This window comes from Euprymna scolopes, chromosome 20 (genome assembly GCF_053919585.1).
Source record: "Euprymna scolopes isolate OS-2025 chromosome 20, ASM5391958v1, whole genome shotgun sequence".
Taxonomy (NCBI): domain Eukaryota; kingdom Metazoa; phylum Mollusca; class Cephalopoda; order Sepiida; family Sepiolidae; genus Euprymna; species Euprymna scolopes.
Window position 1 is genome coordinate 91,720,934 of NC_136501.1, and position 21,513 is coordinate 91,742,446.

At 39.8% G+C, this 21,513-nt stretch overlaps 2 protein-coding genes across 6 annotated transcripts in view; one reads left to right on the plus strand and one right to left on the minus strand.

Moving 5' to 3' along the window:
- LOC145241547 (exocyst complex component 1-like) overlaps window positions 1–9,992 on the minus strand; it is a 38,349-nt gene extending 28,357 nt beyond the window's left edge. The window contains exon 1 of the mRNA XM_080104615.1: window positions 9,818–9,992. Coding sequence (XP_079960741.1) covers window positions 9,818–9,838 — 21 coding nt within the window. The 5' untranslated portion in view covers window positions 9,839–9,992. The remainder of the gene's footprint in view (window positions 1–9,817) is intronic.
- Window positions 9,993–10,016: 24 nt separating this feature from the next.
- LOC145241543 (exocyst complex component 1-like) overlaps window positions 10,017–21,513 on the plus strand; it is a 128,817-nt gene continuing 117,320 nt past the window's right edge. For 2 of the 5 annotated variants that reach the window (XM_080104604.1, XM_080104607.1), the window contains exon 1: window positions 10,017–10,139. The gene's annotated coding sequence lies outside the window, so the exon portion shown is untranslated. Of the gene's footprint in view, window positions 10,144–10,426; window positions 10,485–21,513 lie in introns of all 5 variants that reach the window. The other 3 variants (XM_080104605.1, XM_080104606.1, XM_080104603.1) reach the window with 3 other exon arrangements.

A 21,513-nucleotide genomic window follows, 5' to 3' on the forward strand; every position in this document is an offset into this window, starting at 1 on the left:
AAAATGCTCCAAGTTTATTATTTCTAGCAGGAATTTTATTTTTTATAACCTTAAGTTTTTCTTTTTTTCTTATCTTTTTTTTTTTTTTTTTTTTAATTCTTTAAATTTTGTCAAAACTTATTCATGTGTGTATAAAAATGTTCAAGTTTATTTGTCAAGAATTTTTTTTTTCTTTTTCAAACAAACTACAACATCCCTTTTTTTTTTTTTTTTTTTTTTTTAAATAATATTTTTAAGAAGTGTTCATCCTCATTCAAAAGTATTTAGTCAAACAAACATATTTACATAAAAAAAAACCCTGTAAACTAAAACTGTTTATTTACAAGTAGTTTTAAATATTTTGTATCAAGTTTTCAAAGTTCATTAGTTGGTAATTATGCAGAATACTGTTTCGAAATAATCTTATTATTTAGAAACTTATCAACTAAATTAATCCAACAGATTTTCGATAAGTTTGACTTGAAAAGAAATATTTCTGCATTAATAACTTTGTATTAAAACTGTTTCTCATTTTTAAAATTATTTATCATTCGATTTTAATTTGTTTAATTAATGTTAGTTTCCTAAATTCATAATTAAGTTTTTGATTTTCTCCTACTTCAAACATAATTTTATATACATAATTCTTGTTTTATTTTTTTTATTTGTATTGAATAAAGTTCAGTTTTAACATGAATAAAATCCTGTTTTCTTTTCTTTTTTAAATGCAATTTTTTAAGTAAATAATAAATTTTAGTCTTTTAAATCCATGAAACAACAAAATGTTTATCTACAGAACGTTTCGCAGACACAACACACAACTTTTCCCTTTTCACATTTTTTTTTTTTTTAATACATTTTTTAATAAATTCAGTTTCAATATAAATTGTGTTTCTTATTTCAGTGCAATTTTTAAAGTTTTCTAATCCTTTTGTAAAAAGCTCTCATTCATTATTGACAGTCTGACTTCATTAAATCTCGCATACTTTTACCTTAGGCCTCACATAATTTCAGTATGGTCTGTTTGTATTTACATTTTGAGTTGCCAATTTTTTAAAATATATTAAATATTAAAATATTAATGAAAACACGGGGAACCCATACATTGTATGCAGTCTACATTGCAAGGACAAGTAATAATTCACCTTTTTTTTTTTTTTTTTTTTGTAACAATGACATTTATTTCCTCATTCTTCGGCCACACATGACTACTTGATTAATTTATGGGATTTTTAGAATATGGCATTTTTTGTTCCTCCACAAAGATTTTTTTTTTTTTTTTTTTTTTTTTTTTTAGGTTGAACTCTGGACTTGCGTCGAGTTTATTGAAGAAAAAGTATGATTATAGAAAAGTAAATTCTAATTACTGTTTATATTTAAAAAAATTATTTTTTATTGTTATTTCACCCCAAACAAGGTACAGTGCCACTTTGATATAAGAGGCTTCTATTTAGGTTGACATTGACAAGGATGTTATGCAGGCAGGGAGTTGAGCAGTGAGATATCTGTTCACATTACACTTCAACTTCTGCATGTCAGTACAGTCAGGGAAGCAGGGACCCGGGAAGGAATTCCAAAGTCTAGCAGTTTGAGAGAAGAAACTATTTGAGTAGAAAGTTTTCTAGCATCTAGGTATCTCTACAGTATAGGGGTGGGATTTTGCTGCTTGTTGGGTCCATCAGGGGTATTATGTCAAAGGGATAGCAAGTGCTTTGAATTCAGATGAGCACTTACTATTAAAGTACTTGTAAAACAGGTGCAGGGATGCCACATTTCGGTGATGGGACAGAAGTTGGAGTTTGGTTGACAGTGCAGAACCTATTAGGCTGGCAAGTGTCTTTTGTACCCTGTCGAAGAGTAAGAAACTAGTGGCAGATGCACCAGCCCAGATGTGGTAAGAATACTCAATGCATGGGCGCATAGTTGCTTTGTAGCGGTACAGGATACTCGTAAGTGTGAGTAATCTTCTAGCACGGATAAGAGAGCCCACTTTCTTCAGGGCAGCCTTGTCAGTGTATTTGGTCCAATTCATGTTGCCTCTGATGGTTAAACAGAGGAATTTGAATGAAGTGTTCATGTTCATTTGTTTTCCTTTTGACTTTGTTACAGAGCATGGTGTCATCGGTGAATATACTAATCTCTGAGACAATTTTATCAGGGAGGTCATTTATGAATATCAGGAATAATAAAGGTCCAAGGATTGACCTCTGTAGCACACATGCATTTATATCATGTTGTTTTGACGTACGACCATCAAGGACATTCTGGATTTTTCTCTTATCTAAGAAGGATTTGATTATGTTAACTACTAGCAGTTCAGCCCAGCTTTGTTCGGGCCCTATGTACTGTTCATAACTTTATGTGCATATGTATATGTGTGTATGTGTGTGTGTATATATATATATATATATATATATAAAGTTTGACTCCTGTCCAGGTAACCTACATCTAAAATTTCAAGTGTTTAGACCCAAAATTGGCAGAGGAGTTTGGTTAGAGTCTGCAAAGGCCAACTCTTTCAACTTTGAGCTCTTGGTAACCAAATTTTCGCCTAAAAACTGATTAAAAAGCTTGCTGCATGTCTGAATACCCTTTATAAACAATTTCAAATGTTTAGATCCAAAATTTGCTGAATAGTTTTTGCTAGAGACCGCAAAGGGACAAATCTTTTTAACTTTGACTCCTTGGTAGCCAAAATTCCAGCCAAAAAACAATTCAAAAGCTTGCCCTATGTCTGAATACACTTTATGTAAAATTTCAAATGTTTAGACCAAAAATTGGCTGAGAAGTAAAATTGTTTTTAACTTTGACTCCAATTTTGCCCCTTTTAACATTTATTGTTTTGGGCTCAAATTAAATTTAAAAGTTTGCTCATGTCAAATGAAATTACATCTAAAATTTCAAGTGTTTAGACCCAAAATTGGTGGAGGACTTTGGTAGAGTTTTCAAAGGTCAAATCGTTGAACTTTGACCCTTTGACAACCAAATTTCTGGCCAAAACTGATTAAAAATTTTTTTCCCAAAACTCAACACCCCTTATGTCAAATCTTGAGTCAGTAGATTGAAAATGAACAGAGTAATTTGGTAGGGAAATGTACACACACAGACACACACATACAGAAAGACAATTTCACTTTTATAGATATACTAGCATGGGTGCCCAGCGTTGCCTGGGTGTTTGGAGGTGTGTGTTGAGCAAAAAAAAAAAAAAAGTGGTAGTAGGAAGGCAGGCTCAAACCCGTACTGTGAAGAAGGAAAAAATGTAAAAAAACATGACGCCTTTGCTGTTACGACCACCACCAAACCAGAAGTGACATAGATTTAAATTAAGGCTAGACAATAGAAAGAGGGGATGACTTTTGAAAATATTCACGAAAAAAGCAACTTCTCCCTGTAGAAAAGTGCCCAGTTGAGGGTGAAGAAATTAATGTTTTTAACCAATTTTTTGGTATTTGTTGTCTGAAGGGTCGAGCTTATAAACGATTCTGATCTTATGAAAATCTGTCGCCTCTGTCAAAAGTTTTAGGCAGACATGCAAACATACATACATACATACATTTATATATTTGTAGCTCAAATTTTTGACCCAAACCGATTAAAAAGCTTGCCCTATCTCTGAATACCCTTTATGTAAAATTTCAAATGTTTAGACCAGAAATTGTCTTTAGTAATTTGGTAGAGACCAAAGAGGTCAAATTCTTTTAAAATTTGACCCCATTTATGACCCCTGAACATTTATTGTTTTGGGCTCAAATCAAGTTATTAAGTTAGATCCATTTCCAAGGAACCTATATCTAAAATTTCAAGTGTTTATACCCAAAATTGTTGGAGGAGTTTGGTAGAGTTCTCAAAGGTCAAATCGGTAAACTTTAGCCCTTTAACAGCCAAATTTCTGGCCGAAAACGGATTACAAAGATTTTCCCAAATCTCAGTACCCTGTATATCAAATTTTTAGTTTTCAATCTCTATTAATTATAGGGTAAAAAGGTCAAAGAAATTATTTGTTTCAAGAAGACCAGCAGAAGAAACAGATTGATTTTCTTTTTTTTTTTTTTTTTTTGCATTTAGGATACAGAAGTTAAATTCGCTGACCAACCAGAGAAGATGAAGACAAGCAGGTTTTTGGCTGTCCTCATGTGACTCCAGTGACTGCAGGGAAAAGAAATTCCTTTTTTATTAAAGGAATTTCAAAGAGACAGATGGTTAAACTAACAATCTGCTGTCAAAACTTCCAACTCCAAAACTTGATACTCTGTTGTCAAAATTTTCAACTCTACCACCCGACACTTATTAAAACTTCAAACTCCAAAACTCAATACTTCTTCAAGTTGACTTGCACATAACTACATAGGTAGCACGCCTTCTTCCAACTCATCTCGCTGTTCACTTCACGTCCGTTTTTATTCATCTGCCTCATTTGCATAGAAATGATAAGTCTGCGTCACTCACGTTACTGTCAACCATAAAACGAACTGGGTGTTAACATTTTAGCTTTTCACACCCTGCTTTTTTTTTTGTTTTTAAATGATTGACCCTTTGAAGCACGCACACATGCTACCCAAGTAAGTTACGATTTTCCCTACAGTCTTAGAAGATAATTTAACCCTAAATAGTTTGAGAACGAATTCCCTTTGAAGTAAAAGGATTATTCATTTATTTATTTAGGTTTTATATTACTTTTGGGGCAAGAAGCCAATAATTTGTACCTTTAAAAATGCTATTTTTAAAAGAAAGAAGAGGATATTTTAAAGACATTTTGGTCCCCTGACAAAAGGAGAGGGGACTTATAAAGTCACCCTTGTCTGTTTGCACTTTTCTCAATAACTACACCTTGGAATTTTTTTTATATTTTGCACAAACATGATATGAGTAAAAAAAAATAACAGAATGGATTTTCTGGGAAGGCTCCGGTTGCCCCCTAGGGATGCCTTTTGGGTTAAAATAGCTAAAATTGACACTTTTGTGCTTATTAAAAAAATTGATGCCTTGGATTTTTATAAAACTTTCTGAAAAGCTGTAACTAACTGTTTTCTATATAATTTTGTCTATAAGTTTGTCTATACTTTGTGATAACTCTTGGATGTGTCCGAGGGACTCTTTTAGGACTAATAAAAACACTCCATTTTTGGGACTATTTTACCATATTTGTCGGAAATTTTCTGTGTATGTCTATTTAGCAGTTTTGCATGCTGCTGATCTCAAATTTAAATATGTTACGGCCTTGGAGACTTTTGGTGCTAAATAGGGGGGGGGGGCAAATGATGGACTTAGTCATTTCTTTTTTTGCATGGTGCAGAACTCAAATTTACATATGTTAAGGCCTAAAACTGCACCGTTTGTTCATTTTCACCAGGATTAGACGTCCCCTGGTGACTTTTGGGGCTAAATGAGGGAGGCAAATGCTGAACTTAGTCATTTTTCTTATACCTCGTTCAATGTGCACTCACGGGTGACCATGCCTGCTTTACTTGTTTATTTTGGGCAAGAAAGCCAATAATTTGTTCCTTTGAAAGTGCTATTTTTAAAAGAAAGAAGACGACATTTTAAAGACATTTTTCATTTTTTATATTTGCATGTTTCTTGCCTTTCAGGTTTTTATTTCAAGTAAGAATGTTCTTTTATTTTAAGTAGGAAAACGAGAACTGTTTTGTTTTTTTTTTTATATTTTTCTATATTTTGTTGCCATCGTTTGGATGATAAAATAAACTTTGTCACTCTAAATCAGTCATTCCCAACGTGGGCGCATGCCCCACCGGTGGGGCATGGCAATATTTTGGTAGGGCATGAGCAGGACGTGCACCCTTGGGCTTACTATACCAAAGACTATCGGGCAATTTGAGAATGAGTTATTTTTTCATTATTATTATTACTACTATTATTATTATTTTAATAACAAAAATTAAATATCACAAAGGGGAGGCATCAGGATTTTAGAAATGCCTAGGTGGAGCATGGTCCAAAATAGGTTGGGAACCACCGCTCTAAATGATAGAACTAATTTTTGAATTATCTCTCAATTAGAGATACTTTTCTTTGTGTATGTTTTTATTTTTATTTTTTCGTAATTCTTACTATAAGGTTAATTTTTTTTAACCATTACTTTGGGAATTGAAAGCAACTACATTTTTATTCCGTAAATAAAATTTGGACAAAATTAATATACTTTTCGAGTCTAGTTTTCATTTGCTCTTTTTTTTATTTGCTCCCCATTTTATTTCTACTGTAGTGATCAGCTAAATGAAGTCGCTTGTTACGTAAACAGAAAAATCTATATGACCGGAATTTATTCCTTTCAAGAACAATTTGATTTTCTCACCGGTCGCCTACACAAACTTGTATTATGTAAGAGACACGGCTGTAATACGTCATTTTGACACACAAATCCATAAGATTTTATTTTTATCTCTTTGCGTATAAAGACAGTAAACAGGTTGGAATGTTCTGAAAACTCGATATAAAAGTACAGTGCTTCTACATTATTGGGACAAGATTTTGTAGTCAATAAATGGAGTTTTTAGATAAAAAAAAAACAATGGTTTCAACAGAGTTTTTGTCAATTTTAATAAGTTACGATTGTAGCTTCCAAATTATGCAATCGGAATTATCTGAATATTACTGAATTATTTAAAAAAAAAAAAAACAATTTTAATTGTGGTAGCAGATGAAAGATTGCCGCCACCTTGTTTGAATCACAACGGAAAATTACCTCTCTTTTGAACCCTCCCGTGTCTTATGATCATTTTTATCAAATTCTATTTTTTATTTTCTTTAATAAATAATTTTGTACCCTTTCGATTTTCGTAATTTTTGGATATAATCATCTTAAAAATACCGGGAATACGTAGTATATACCATTGTTTTCATGTGAAATTCAGTATTACGATTTCCGAAATCTTGTCCCAATAGTATAGAAGCGCCAAAAGTACTAGCACGCCAAAATTAAAACAGTCCAGACAGCATTTCCACAAGTCATCATCACTGCTGCCAGTAGTTTTCACATATGCCATCTAATAAATGTAAAACAGCATCGACAAGAATACCAAAGTCTCAGCAACGATTCCATGATCTCAATTTCTCGCAGACTGAATAACTGCTGCTTGAAATTATTACCATGTGGACCTCAACTGCCTTCGTAAAGAAAAATGACACAAAAGTGTTACAAAAAAAACTGTAAACAGACGAAATACCCTATCTCTTACTAAAAAAGCTTAAGCAAGCAATAATGGATGAATATTCTATGCTCACAAGCTTTTTCTCCCTAGTATTTCGTATTCGTAAAATTTTCTTTGTAAAATTACGCTAACAGTAATAACTTCCTTAGTCTTGGAGGATTTCTTCAGTCTCTAAAAGCTTCCAACAATGCATTTACAAATATGCAATAATCTTTTTCCACTTCAATGATGTTTTTTTTGTTTTGTTTTTCTCTTGTAAAGGAAAAGAGTTTCGACCCATACTCTCGTCTTTGTCATGAATTCAGAGACCGGTCGATCCGTCTTCTGTCTAGACTACCTTGCCTTTTCCATTTTTTTTTTCTTACATTTATTGTTTCCCTGAAGAGGAAATTTGATGAACAAATCAAGTATTTTTGCAATATATATATATATATATATATATATATATATATATATATTTAAAGGAGATTAGAACAATAGTCTAAAGAGCTGAGTGTATTTTAATGTAACAGTGAAATTACTAGTTTAATTAAAATACAGGAAATAGAAAGTGCTCGTTGTAATTTAGATATATAATAAGCTCGATAGTTAAATGTCCTAGAGCTAATTCAATATTAAGTAATGTGATTGATAATTTAAAATTTAAAAATCAAATTTTAATTAAATTAAAAATCGGTTTCATAAGAAGGAACAACAAAATCAAAAAAATGATTTTGTTGTTGTTCCTTCTTATGAAACGGATTTTTAATTTAATTAAAATTTGATTTTTAAATTTTAAATTATCAATCACATTACTTTATATATATATATATATATATATATATATATTTCTGTAGAAATATATTTTCTTATAATATATATCAATCCTTATTTAAGAAGCTCAATGTAATTACAGAGCAATAGCAAGAATAAATGACAAAAAGTTACATTCCAAAATTCATGATGTTGACCATCTTATGGCGTAATAGAAAAATGAAAAGGTATTTGCAGCTTATCTTCCAATTTTCGGATTTTATTCATGTCAAATCACATTTCAATTCCTTTTGACGGATTGATTGTTGCTATTTCTTCTGATGAGTTAAGGGCGTAATAGATTCACTGATTGATATAAGAATTAAGTGATTGATTCTGCGCTACGAAACAGACACTGTCAAGAATTGTATAAGTCAACTGAATTAAAGGAATAAATTATAAGATGGTCAACATCATGAATTTTGGAATATAACTTTTTGTCATTTATTCTCTCTCTCTCTCTCTCTCTCTCTCTCTATATATATATATATATATATATATATATATATATACATACATTTTTTTGTTTTACAAAGGAGTCACCACTTATCAAGGCCCGGAGGTTACTTGAGGATAAAGGTTAACGAGTTTACAGTAGTCAATAGGACAAACTCATAACAATTATTAGTAGTGTAAATCTGGTAAATTGGATTACTTAAGGGGAACGGCTCATCAAGAACTTGTTTATGTTGGACTTGAAGACAACCATGTTGTAGTCAGTTGGAAAACAGAGAAACAGAAGAGAGTTTCACAGGTATGCAGTTCTAAAAAAGAAGCTTTATTCATGGAATCTATGCTTAGATTTAGGCACAGATAAAGAGTGGGGGAAATTATTGATAGTGTTTTCAGCTAGTTTTCAGATGACTGTTTTTTCGTGGAAGTTTGACAAGGGGGGGATCATAGATTGGAGCTCAGACGAGCACTTGCCATGAAAATAACGATAAAGCAGAGACAGGCTGGCAATGTCTCTTCTGAGGGAAGAGGTTCCAGGGAAGAGGAAAGGGCATCCTCCACTAGGTTACAAAGTCAAGGCAGGATAAGATCTTTCTAGCAGCTCCTGCCTAGATGTGGCAACAGTACTTCATCCTTGGACGTACTTGGCTCTTATACAAGTAGAGTATTGCATTAGCAGTGAGATATCTACTGGAGCAATAGAATGATCCCACCATTTTTCCAGTGACCTTGGCAACAGATTTGATGTATGTGTTCCATTTCAGATCAAAAGTAATGATCAAACCCAGAAGCTTGTCAAAACATCTCCCCAAGATAAGAGACATTCATTTCAGTTGATGCCAGATGAGGACCAGAGCCTTGATGATGTAAAGATAGAAGCTTGGTTTTAGATGCATTAAAATTAACCAGCCACCTCTTTCCCCATTGTACATATGCTCAAGATCAGAGGAGAGCAAATTCGAGAGAACTTGATCATTTAGGGCCTTTGAAGTGTTGCTATAGATGATAATATCGTCAACATAAATGTCTACAAATGATCTTAGGATACGATTTGGGAGATCATTGATGTAGATCAGGAAGAGAGTTGGGCCTAGGATGGACCCCTGAGGGAATCCAGCATTTATAGTGTGAACTTCTGATTTTTGCCCATCAACCACTACTCTCATGAACTTATCAGAGAGAAATGATTTAATAATTGAAAAGACATTTCCAGCTATACCAGAGCTGGTGATCTTGTGGAGTAGACCTTTATGCCTATCAACCCTATCAAAGGCCTTTGATATGTCAAGAGTAATTGCTCTGTCGAAAGATTCGCTAATCTTATGAGATATAACTGTTAGCACATCTGACGTAGATCTAGCACGCACACACACACACACACGCACACATATATTAGCTTTTTACATCAAGTGGTTACATGCCTTGTCTGGAGCGATTTTCATAAAAAGATCGTCATCATCATCGTCATCATCGTCACACAGTCCTTCATAGCTGAAAATAACTAATCAGGGTTTTGGGGCTTTATCCTACGGTGTTGTAGCATTCCAAGCTCAACGGGTAGTCACCAGGGTTTCATAATTTATTAATGTTAAGATTGAAGAAGAGACACAACTAATGCATAAATGAATTCTGCTAAATCGGTTAGTTTTCACTGACAGACAGCCTCGTTTTCAATTCCAAAATGGCTGAACCGGAATGGGTGTAGACTAAAAGGATCATTATATTTATCGTTTTCTTTTCGACGTACGTAAGTATATCAGTAAAACTATTTATATCTATCTTTATATACTTCATCTATGTGTGTATATTTTGTTTAGCTTATGAGAATACAGTGCTAATGTATAAATATCATTGATTCTTTTCTTTTTATATACATAAAAAAAAAAAAAGACTTAATTCCGAATCGGTTTTTTCCTTAATGTTTACAAAATAATGAAAATCCAGTTACAATTTTTACATGTTTTTTTTTTCTATCTTTGTTTCATAAAGTATTTATTCAATATTAATAATCTCGGCATTTATTATTATAGACAACACGCCGAAAAAGTGGTCACGAAACAAATATATAACAAATAAATTTTACCGAAGGTAAGATAATTCAGCTGGATAAGGTTATTTTTTGTGGGTTTAACTTATTTTAAAGCGCTTATTTATTTCGAAATGTAAGTAGTGCCGAGTGAGTCACAGTAGTGACATTTATTGGGTGGGTTTCTATGAATATTTGTTTAATTTTTTATTTTCAAGCGATTATCGAAACTAAAAATGATCATGTGTTCGCCATCTTTCTTGTTCTAACTTAGCAGTCGACACTTTTTACGTTTCAAAGTAAATAAACGCTTTAAAATAAGTTAAACAAGAACAACAAAACTTATCTATGTAGGTAAAAGGATAACGGGTTTGTATTACTGTACACATAGATTCGAAAAAGTTGTCAAAAAGCAAATATATAACAAATAAATGTTATCAAAGGCAAGATAAGTTACTTTTCTACCAAACTGGATATATTTTTCGTATTTTTATTCAATGTAACATGTTTATTCAGCTCGAAAAGCATACAGTGTTTACCGATGTATTGGAACATTAAAGATGGCGTCTGATTCTCTCTTTAACACGGTAAGTTTGGGAAAAGGTGTTATAAATAAAAAACCGGATAAAATACTGTTAAAAACTCCCTCAATATATGTTACCGAGACACAGGTTGACATATATTCGGCGGGTTTTTAATAGTATTTTGTATAGTTTTTTATTTATAACATCTTTTTCCAAACTTACCATGTTGAAGAGGGTGTGAGACGCCATCTTGAATTTTCGAATACATCGGTAAACACTGTATGTTTTTCGAGCTGAATAAATATGTTACATTAAATAAAAACACGAAAAATATATCCAGTTAGGTAGAAAAGTAACTTATCTTGCCTTTGATAACATATTTGTTTTTTGACAACTTTTTCGAATCTATGTGTACAGTAATACAAACCCAGGATAACTTATCCTGCCTTGGGTAACATTTATTTGCCATGTGTTTGTTTTTTGTTGTCTAGGCCCTCTTGCAATTTAGATAAACCAAAATATGAAGAAAATATTCCGTCATATTTGCGGATACACCGCCTGTAAGAATGTCATTTGATGTACTATTGAAATTGACGTAATTATTGTAACAGAATTAAAAAAAAAAATTATTGTTAAAGAATTTAATTTTGGTAAATTTTTACGACGTACCGGCCCAGCGTATTATAAACGCTCAACCTCCCCATGTTAAGAACAGCTTTCGAGGTTGGGGGAGTTTATTCCGGAAGCCATTCTTAACATGGGGGTGGTTACTGGTTGGGGGGTGTTTATACTATGTTGGGGCAGGTCGTAAAAAAATACCTTAATTTTTTTTTTTAATTATTAATTATTATTATAAAAAATATAATTATGTTTAGTCTCTACATTTGTTGAAATTTGTATGGCGAAGAAGGAAATGGAGTCGTGTATTTCCGCGTATCCGAGAACAACAATATCGTATTTATATTTATTTGTTTCTGTATTTAATAAAAAATAATGATGCTAATGCACTAGAGTGATCCGCGGTATTTTTTAAATCGTATTTCAAAGTTTTATGATATGTTTTTTCATTCAATTGTAAGGTTAAAGTACAGAAAACACCATCCCCTCCCCATGTTAAGAATGACTTTTTAAATAATAACGTTATTTCAGCACGGACCACTCTCTGCATAAGTACCAAAAAATTCTGACTCCAATGAAACTCATTTAATAAAAAATATTGTTTTCTAATTTTGTTTCATTTTAATTTTATTACGTCAATTTCAATATTGTTTCATTTTAATTTGAATATTCTGTTACTTGGCCTTTTGGTCAAGATCAAAGTGTAGTATCTGTTCCCTCAGTTACTAAACTTGACCCACCACCGGGCTTTCGGGCTAGGTTAAGGTGTTTTTTCTTACTAACTTTTGTTAGCAAGGACCGACCCCCTCCTTTGGGGAGTCAGGACCTAGAGGACCGACTCCACATTTGTGGGAGCTTGGACCCGGAAACCGATCCCCTCTTTTGGGAGACTGGAATCTCGGGACCAACACCACTATCGCTGGTAGTTGAGACCTTCTTTTTTCATTTGTTGTTTTTGCATGTGGTTTTTTCTTCGTTTCGGTCTCACTTCTCGAGACTGGGATGGTCTAATTTCTCAACACTTAATTGCCTGAGCAGCACTCTGACCTGCCAAGCCCAAACTTTGTCTATCTTCGCTGCTCTCCCAGTGGATCGAGCAGACAGGGTTCTCTTTCTCGCTTCCGTTGGGGTAAGTTAGTGGGTAGGGTGACGTGGGGTAGGGCGGGTGCTTCGTTTCTGCTCCCCTCTGTGGGCAGGGATGCCTATCCCCTCTCTCTCTTAATTGCGACGCGGCACTCTGACCCGCTAGCACCCACTGCGTCTTTCTTCTCTGCTCTCCCCCCTCGCGGGGGGATCTGAGCTGCTAACCCGACATCCCCGTGAGGGGAAGTCAAAAACTCTAATTTCTTCAAAGACCGCTCCTCCCCCTCCTCCCCCTCCATTCCCCTGGGTTTTCTTTTCCCCCACTACACTTTGGTCCGCGCCAGCGGCCAGTGCAACCGCCACGATGCCAGGCAGGAGGGGTACGTCACCCCAAATGCGCAGCATCTCAACTGCCAACGACTCCCTATGTGAGGGAGCTGATGCATCTCCCGGCGAGACGGCGCCAGAAAACAAGGTAGGGCCCCGGCGCGCTGCGACCTTGGAAGGAAGCGGGAGGGTAGGGCCGCAGCCCGCGGCGACCCCCCGAAAAGCACCTGCAACCGCTCCCCACGAGGGCAACCCAGCGGAAAAAGCTGCCGTTAAGTCACTAGCTGGGGAAAGTGCAGAACCCAGCCAACCAGCTGCACCCCAGGACGGCAGAACCAAGGGAGGAAGACCGGGGAACCCATCCCCTGCTCCCCCAAAGGGCGACTCCCCAACAGAAAAGGAGGAAAACAGCACCGCGGTCCAAACCGAGGCGCTGGACGAAGATATAATAGCCTCCATCTGCTCACTATTCGGCGGGGAAGACAGTGATTGGCCCCCCAACACTCCCCAAGAGGACCAAATACGGAAAAGGGGTGACTCTCCGGCCAGTGGTAACAAAAGCAAGCTGGAAGGAGAGACACCCTTGACAGTACCCACCAAGGCTCCAGCTGGGAACACGGCACCAGAAGGGGAGACACCTCCATCCCCCAAGGGGACAGCCACCCAGCAAAGGAAGAAAATAAGAAAAGGGAGCGGCCCGGAGAGCAAACCAAGCCAGGACGAAACAACGCCAAAGACACAATGGCCTACTTTGCCTGGTAACGGCCCAGTTCCGAAACCAAAAATGCCCATAACAAGAGAGAGCCCCACAACACCAGCTACGCCCCCCAACCCGAGTCCAGCTGACACCCACCAGGATGGAGGACCGGCATGGGGCCCCAAAGAGCAGCAAGGGAAGTTGACGCCCGAAGACTACAGAGCACTCTTCGACTCCACTTACAAGGAGTATACCCAGGGGAACAACATCCAACCCCTCCCGGGTCAAGTGGAAGTTCTGGAGAAAAGAGTGCTCTCGCTGATAACTTCAGACACCAAGACAAGGGGTCTGACGGGCGTCAACAAGGACACCATGATGAACGTGTTGCTGGAACAGAACATTCCCGCCAACTACATCTGTAGAAGGAGTTACGCACAGTGGGATGTTCTGCTCCCCACCTCCGAAGACGCAGTCAGGCTGTCCAGGACCTGCCATCAGAGCAGGAACATAAAGCTCCAACCCATCTATATGAACAAGAGGAGAGCAAATGTTTCTGCTCTAAACGTCCCCTTGACGGAGGCCAAACAACTGGGGGCTATCCTAAGCCAGTATGGAGACGTAGAGGAAGTCACCCCGGTCCGCGGATTAAGAAACATCATGACCGGGGACTACAAAGTACAGATGGTCCTGGACAAGGCTGGATTCTACGCCATCCCAGCCACACTCAAGTTCGGAGAGTGGACACTCTCCCTTATAGTGGAAGGGAGGAGGCCTCATTGCTGGCTGTGCACACAACAAGGGCATATGGCGAAGGACTGTCCAAGGAGGAATGGAGGGAAGAAGCCCACAAAAGCGGCGGGAACAAGCGTGACAACAAATCAAGCCGCTGCTCCCGCGCCGGCCGCAAATCCTCCAGAGGCACCGACAGGCTGGGTGACGGTCGTAAAGAAAGGCAAGATCAACAAACAGCCATCCTTGCAGACAGTCACCCAAGACCAAGAACAACCGAAGAGCGAGACGGAGAAAATGGACACACAGACACCCTCCTCCTCAAACAAGAGGAAACTATCAGAATCTGAGGAGGAGGCCGCGTCAGAGGCAGAGGAAGAGACAAAAACAGTCTCTATGGCCCTGAGCGCAACAGAGATCAGGAGGGCCAGGAGGAGGAAAAGCCGCAAGACACGCGCAAACCCTCCTACCCCCACTGAGACTGAGAAGGACTCCCTCGCAACAACAACACAGGATGAGCCCCCTGTGATCCCAACACCCCAGCAACCCGAACAACCTTCCCCCTCTCCTATAAAGGCCCCAAGAAACTCTTCCCGCCCCTCATCCCGTGACAGGAGCCAAAAAGAAGAAAACGAGCAGGCTACCCCCTCCCCAAGCGCTCAGCCTCCCCATCAACCAAAAGAGGTCCCCTCCCCCACTCCCAAAGTCCGCACTGAACGGACCAAAAAGCTCCCCTTCCTGCCAGGAAGCAGGATTTGTGAAACAGACCCTCTCCAACCGGCTCCGGACCTTAAAGGACAACAGAAGGTCCGGTACAATAAACTTAAAAACTTTGAAAAAGTCGGTGGAGACCTAGTAACAGACCCCACTAAATTCAAGGACGCTCCCTTGTTGACCACTTTCGTTAGGGTCGACAAGGACGCTAGGACTGGAGGAATGTGGGCAATGATTAAGGCAGCGAAGAATGCGATCCCAGGCCAGCAGCTGGTGGATAGGGACCATCCTTCACTGACCAACATTTTCTTTAAATGTGAGGGTAGAATCCCCATGTATGTACACCCATCGCTATACAGGGCACTCAAACTAACCTTCCCCCTGGATGTGGGGGGCGTGGCCAAGGATGGATCACCTTCATCGGATTTACTTACCGGCAGCCTTGGCCAGGCCTGCCATGTCCTCACTGCCCAGGATTTCAGACCCGTCTGTGACAGTGCTTGAGGTAAGTGATCATGTCTTTGAACTTGGCTACATTGAATGTGAGGGGCATCAGGTGTCGAAGCAAGGCCTCGCGCGTTGTGAGAGACTTGGTGTCCCTCAAGGTAGATATTGCCGCTATCCAGGAGACCCACTTTGTTTGTGACGGGGATTGTCAGGTGCTGGTAAACGATTACGATGTCTACTCAGCATATGGCAATACCTATAGTCGTGGAATCTCCTTGCTAGTGAGTCGCACCCTGTCAGCGTCGGTGAATGTTGTTCACGCAGGCGAGGACGGGCGGGCGCTTGTTGTTGATGTTGCTGTTAATTGTAGTGTTTTTCGGATTGTTGCTGTTTATGCTCCCAATGCTGCTGTAGAGAGGGCAACCTTTTTTCGACGGTTGGAGGGCTTCTTAGTGGATCCGGAACGGTTAGTTTTAATGGGGGATTGGAATGCAATCCTTGATCCCAAAATAGATAAGGTCGGGGGGACTAGCGGGTCGGCGTGGTGTGACAGCAGTCTGTCTGACCTGATGGCCTCGTGCGATCTCGTCGACAGATTTCGTCTGGATCATCCGGGGCGGGAGATGTGGACGTGGCATCCTGTAGTGCCTTCCCATCCAAGCACTTACTTGGATCGGATGTTAGTTAGAAGAGGCGATGTAGACTTCCTATCTTGCCCCACGTTCCACTTGCTAGGACACTCGGACCATAAACTTGTTATGGCCCGTTTGAGCTTAAGCGCTAGGCCTAAACTGGCCGGATACTGGAAGTTCAACAGCACCTTGTTGGAGCTGGAGGACTACCGGTTGAAGGTCACTGAGCTAATTCAGCGGGCTTTAGTGGGGGCGGTTACAGGGAGTAAGTGGTGGGTTAGTCTCAAGACCAAAATTAGGCGCTTCTCTGTCCAGTATAGCCAACGCCTCGCGATAGATAAGGCTAAGGCAAAGAAGCGTTTAGAGGATAAGCTGACCCGGGCGGTGGAGGGGGGGGGACCCCCTAGAGTTAGCACTAGCTAAACAAGATCTCAACCGCTTGGCTAGCGAGCGGTATGAAGGTCAAGTAGTTAGGGCTAGGTTAAACAAAGTTTCTAACGAGGCTGTGAATGTTGACGCTGTTGAGCGTAAGGCTGCTTTAAGGCGCGGTTCGGATGGGTACATTCGTAAAGTACATAACCTGGAAGGACAGCCCTTAGTATCGACTCGGGAGATCTGCGAGGGGTTTCGGGAGCATCTATCGGTGCGCTTCACCCAACTACCCGGACTCAGGGTTGATGAGTTTGGCAGCTATTTGGCTGACTCGCCCCGCCTCACGGCGGCTCGGACGGCTAGCTGTGATGGTCTTATTACTGAACATGAGGTCATTACTGCGTTGAAGCAGGTCGGCTATAACAAATCCCCGGGGCTTGATGGTTTACCCTACGAGTTTTACTTGAGGCTGTCGCCCATGTTGGTCCCTATTCTGAAGGATATGTTCAACCATTGGTTTGCCCAGGGTTCCATCCCTGGACAGGTGACCAAGGGTGTGATCACATTGCTGAGGAAAGGTCAACGGCATGGTGGGAGGGAAAACTTTGATGATTTTAGGCCCTTGACTCTGCTAAACACAGAGTTAAAGATTTTGGCAAAGATTCTTGCGAATCGCTTGCAGGTTGTCATCACTGACTTGATCGAACCGGACCAGACTTATGCTGTGAAGGGGAGATCGATTCAAGACAATTTGCACTTGATACGCTCGATCATAGAGGGGACAGAAGACGACGCCGAAGCCGCGCTGATCAGTCCAAGGCATTCGATAGGGTCGACCATCGGTTCCTAGGATCTGTGCTAGAGGCCGCCGGATTTAATCCGGACTTCCGCAAGTGGATCTTTGTTCTGTATGACAGGCCGACGGTAGCGGTGCAGATCAACGGTAAGCTGTCGGAGTCATTCGCTGTCTCTCGGTCGGTGCGACAGGGTTGTCCTCTGTCGCCTCTGTTGTACGTCCTGGCGTTGGAACCCCTCCTTCGCAAGTTAAGGGACGAGGCGGCTACACCAGCCCTGCGCGGAATAGCTCTCCCTGGAGGCACACGAGCCAGGGTTTCCGCGTTCGCCGATGACGTCACCGTGTTCGTGTCTTGCCTCACGGACGTTCAAGCGGTGGTTGAGGCGCTCGCTCGATACGAAGAAGTAACCGGCCATCTTCAACCGTAGCAAGTCTGTTGGCCTGTGGTTGGGGGCCTGGACCGGGGTAAACTCACTTCCAGGTATTTTCAGCTGGACCGATGGACCGGTCCGCATTCTCGGTGTCTGGTTTGGACCGGGACTTCAGCTGGAAAAGAATTGGTCGGAAGTACAGTCTAAGGTCAAATCGTCAGTAAAGACTTGGATTGGAAGGAAATTGTCCTTGAAGGGTCGGGCGGAGGCGTGTGCTACATACGTCTTTCCGCTCATCCTTTACCGTTTGTCTGTACTTCCTCTCCCTGCAGAACGACTAACCCGCTTACAAGGGCGCCTCGATTCACTTTTGTGGAACGAGGGTAAGCATTATGTCTGCAGAGAGGTCTGTGTTCAAAATCCGAGCGAGGGAGGCCTGGGTCAGCCCAGTCTCTTGTGTCATAGAAATGCCGAGAGATTGGCTTTCCTGGGTCGTTCGCTTGAAGGAGACGCTCCTTGGGTCCCTGTGGTTGAGAACTCGTTTCCCAATCTCAAACCCAACCCTTCGGTAGAAGGTCGTCGTAGACCGAAGGGGGAGTCCAAGTTCTTCTCCGAATGCCGAACCGCTCTTAGAGCTTTGCCGGGGACCAATGTCCTCGATCAGCCAAGGAAGAGACTGTATCGGGATTTAGTGGAGGGGACCGTGAAGGATCCACTTTGTAGGCGGATGGGATGGTCGATGGAGGTTGTCCGTTCTCAATGGCGTTGGGCGCCGGGACGGGAGATTCTGAATAACTCGGAATTCTCCCTGACTTGGCGACTGGTCCGAAATGCGCTGCCCCTCTTCGACGTACTTTTCCGGTATAAAGAACATACCAGTCGCTTCTGTCCGTGCTGTGACGAACGCGAGCCCGAAACAATCGAGCACGCGTTTTTTAGTTGCAGCCGGATACAGCCCCTATTAAAGTACGTCGAGGGGGTGACAGCTCGCATCGATGCCGAGTGTCTGCTCGATCTCGACGTAGGAACTTTTGTGTACAACATGGAGCCGCCGTTCCCCAGGGAGGAAAGTTTGGTTTTCCTGGCGATCCTAGCAGTAGCGCGCATGACCATTTGGATCGCGCGCCTCAAGTTGGTCCACGAAGGGACATCTGTTCCTGATCGGGATCTGATCGTTTACTTTAAACATTTGCTTAAAGTAAAGATCAGATGCGATTGGAAGAGGTTGCCTAGAGTGGAATTTGACAAGAGGTGGGTGCACAGCACTAGTTTGTGCATCCGTCGAGGAGCCAAGTTTCAATACGTGTTCCCTCCTTAGGCATGGCATGGGCGGTGCTGGGTCCTACGGAACCCATCCCGCCTAGGTTAGCATTATAAGTTCAGTAAAGTAACTCTTGACTGGTGGTACAAATGAGATCCTGTTCCTGATTTTATTTTTTGGTATTAGAGAACCTCTGAGTCTGCCCAACCCCCCTGCTCCTCATCTTTATTTTCTGATGCCCCCGGTCATCCCCCTACTCAGAGGTCACCTTCCTACCCCCTCCATCCGTTGCTTTATTTTCTCCCACCTCCATTAAGGCGACTTCCCCAAACCCCATTAGGGATGCTCTGCTTGTTTTCGGTTCCCCGGAAAACAGTGGGGGATCTAGCCACATAGAATAGTACAGGGGGGTCTTACTAACAACACATTAGTAGTTTTTTCCTTATTTTTGAAATGAACATTTTCATTAGTTTTTTCCCACTCCACGAACATTTTATGCCAATTAATTCAAGAACTCTTTCTAATGAAATCGAACTTTATTTTCTCACACATACACACACACACAAAAAAAAAAAAAAAAAAAATGCACACACAACATACAGAAATGAATATACAAATTGTACATAGTTAAATTTTACATTGAACGCTGGGGTTATTAGTTAGATTAGGATCCACAGAGTGATTGAGGTATTTTGGTAAATGTTGCCAGTCAAGAGTAAGACTTCAAAGTCTCATCTGTTACATAGTCAAAAAGACCCTGTACCCTCCCCCTCCCAATTTCTTGTAGGGCCTTGTGCCTAATTTTGTTGAATTGAATTTTTTGTACGTTTTTTATGTTCAATTTTTTCTTTCTCAATAAAATATATAAACAAGATCAAAGTGTAGTATCTGTTCTTCAGATGCTGCACTTCCATTTCTTGTTCTCTTTCGGTGGAGGATCAATCCTTCACGACTGAGACAATTTTTTATTTTTGTACTTCGTCTCCACGTTAAAAAACGACCCTGGTGTCTAACTCTGTCCCCTGGGGAGGCATAGTAAATAGGTACAATGAAATTATGTCGTCTTTTCAATAATCAATAAAATGACATTCTTCAGACTGTATACCCCCAAATATGTCCCAATATTTTCTTCATATTTTTGTTAATCTAAACTGCAAATTGTTAGGGTGTTTTTAAAAAAACACCCTAACAATCACTTTTTTTGTTTGTTGGAGAGGAGAGAATTAAATTTTGAACCTAAAATAACACGATAAATTGAATTTATTTTTGGTAAATATGGTCCAGTAGACCAACACACAACCTACCTTCAGAAACTTGTTTTCTTGGGTATTCGGGTGTGCTGAAAACGAATATCGCATTTGAAATTGAGGCCGGCAACTAGTTTTCACGATATTGCAAACATACTTTTCCGCATGTTATGTCGCCATGTGAAGTAGCGGCCATATTTGTTTATGCCGCATGCAGAAACTGGGGGGGGGGCGACGTAATGAAATAATAAGATGACGCGGAGCTAATCATTTTTTTTATTATTAAAAATAACTGACAAAAGACAATAATAAATAAATTAAATAAAACATTGATTTTTTTTTGTACGTGCAAGCGCGCATATTTTTTTTTAACCCTGTATAGGAGTGAGAGACTAGTAGCAGATGCACCAGCCTAGATGTGACAATAATACTTCATACATGGGCAAATGGTGGCTTTGTAGCGATACAGGATACTCTCAGGCATAAGTAGCTTTCTAGCATGGTAGAGAGAGCTTGATTTTCTTTGCAGCAGCCTTGGCAATGCTCTCAATGTATCTGTTCCATTCCTGTTCTCTATGAATGTTGTTGAGGAGTTTGAATGAAGTACTTTCAGGTAATGTATCTTTAGCCATATCTATTAGTGGTTGAGAAGGTTTCTTGTAATTATTAAAGGAAACGGGCGTAGTCTTGGAAGCATTGAACGTTACCATCCATTTTTGATCCAATTCCACTACAGACTGGAGATTATCCTCTAGGGTTTCTGCCATTGCTTTGGATATGTGTTCATTCGTTTCCCCCCCCCCCCCCCCCGTGTCTGTTATAGTGTGGTGTCATTAGCAGGTATACGCATATCAGACACTATTTTACCAGGGAGGTCATTTATGAACATCAAGAATAATAATAAAGGTCCAAGGATCGATCCCTGAAGTGCACCCACATTTATATCATATTGTTTAGATATACGACCATTGAGGATACTTTGGATTCTTCTCTTATTTAAGAAGGATTTAATTATGTTAAGTATTCATCCAGTAATACCATAGGATCTGATTTTCATGTGAAGACCATTGTGTCATACACCATCAAAAGCCCTAGATATATCTATGGCTACTGCCCTTTCCTCCCTTGCATTATTCAGAGATTACAGTTAGAATATCTGCAGTAGAACGGGCTTGCCTAAATCCATACTGTTGGTCAACTGTAAGGTGCTGGACTAGAGCTTGATTAATTATGGATTCAAATATTTTGGCGAAAAGAGGGACGGGGCTAATGG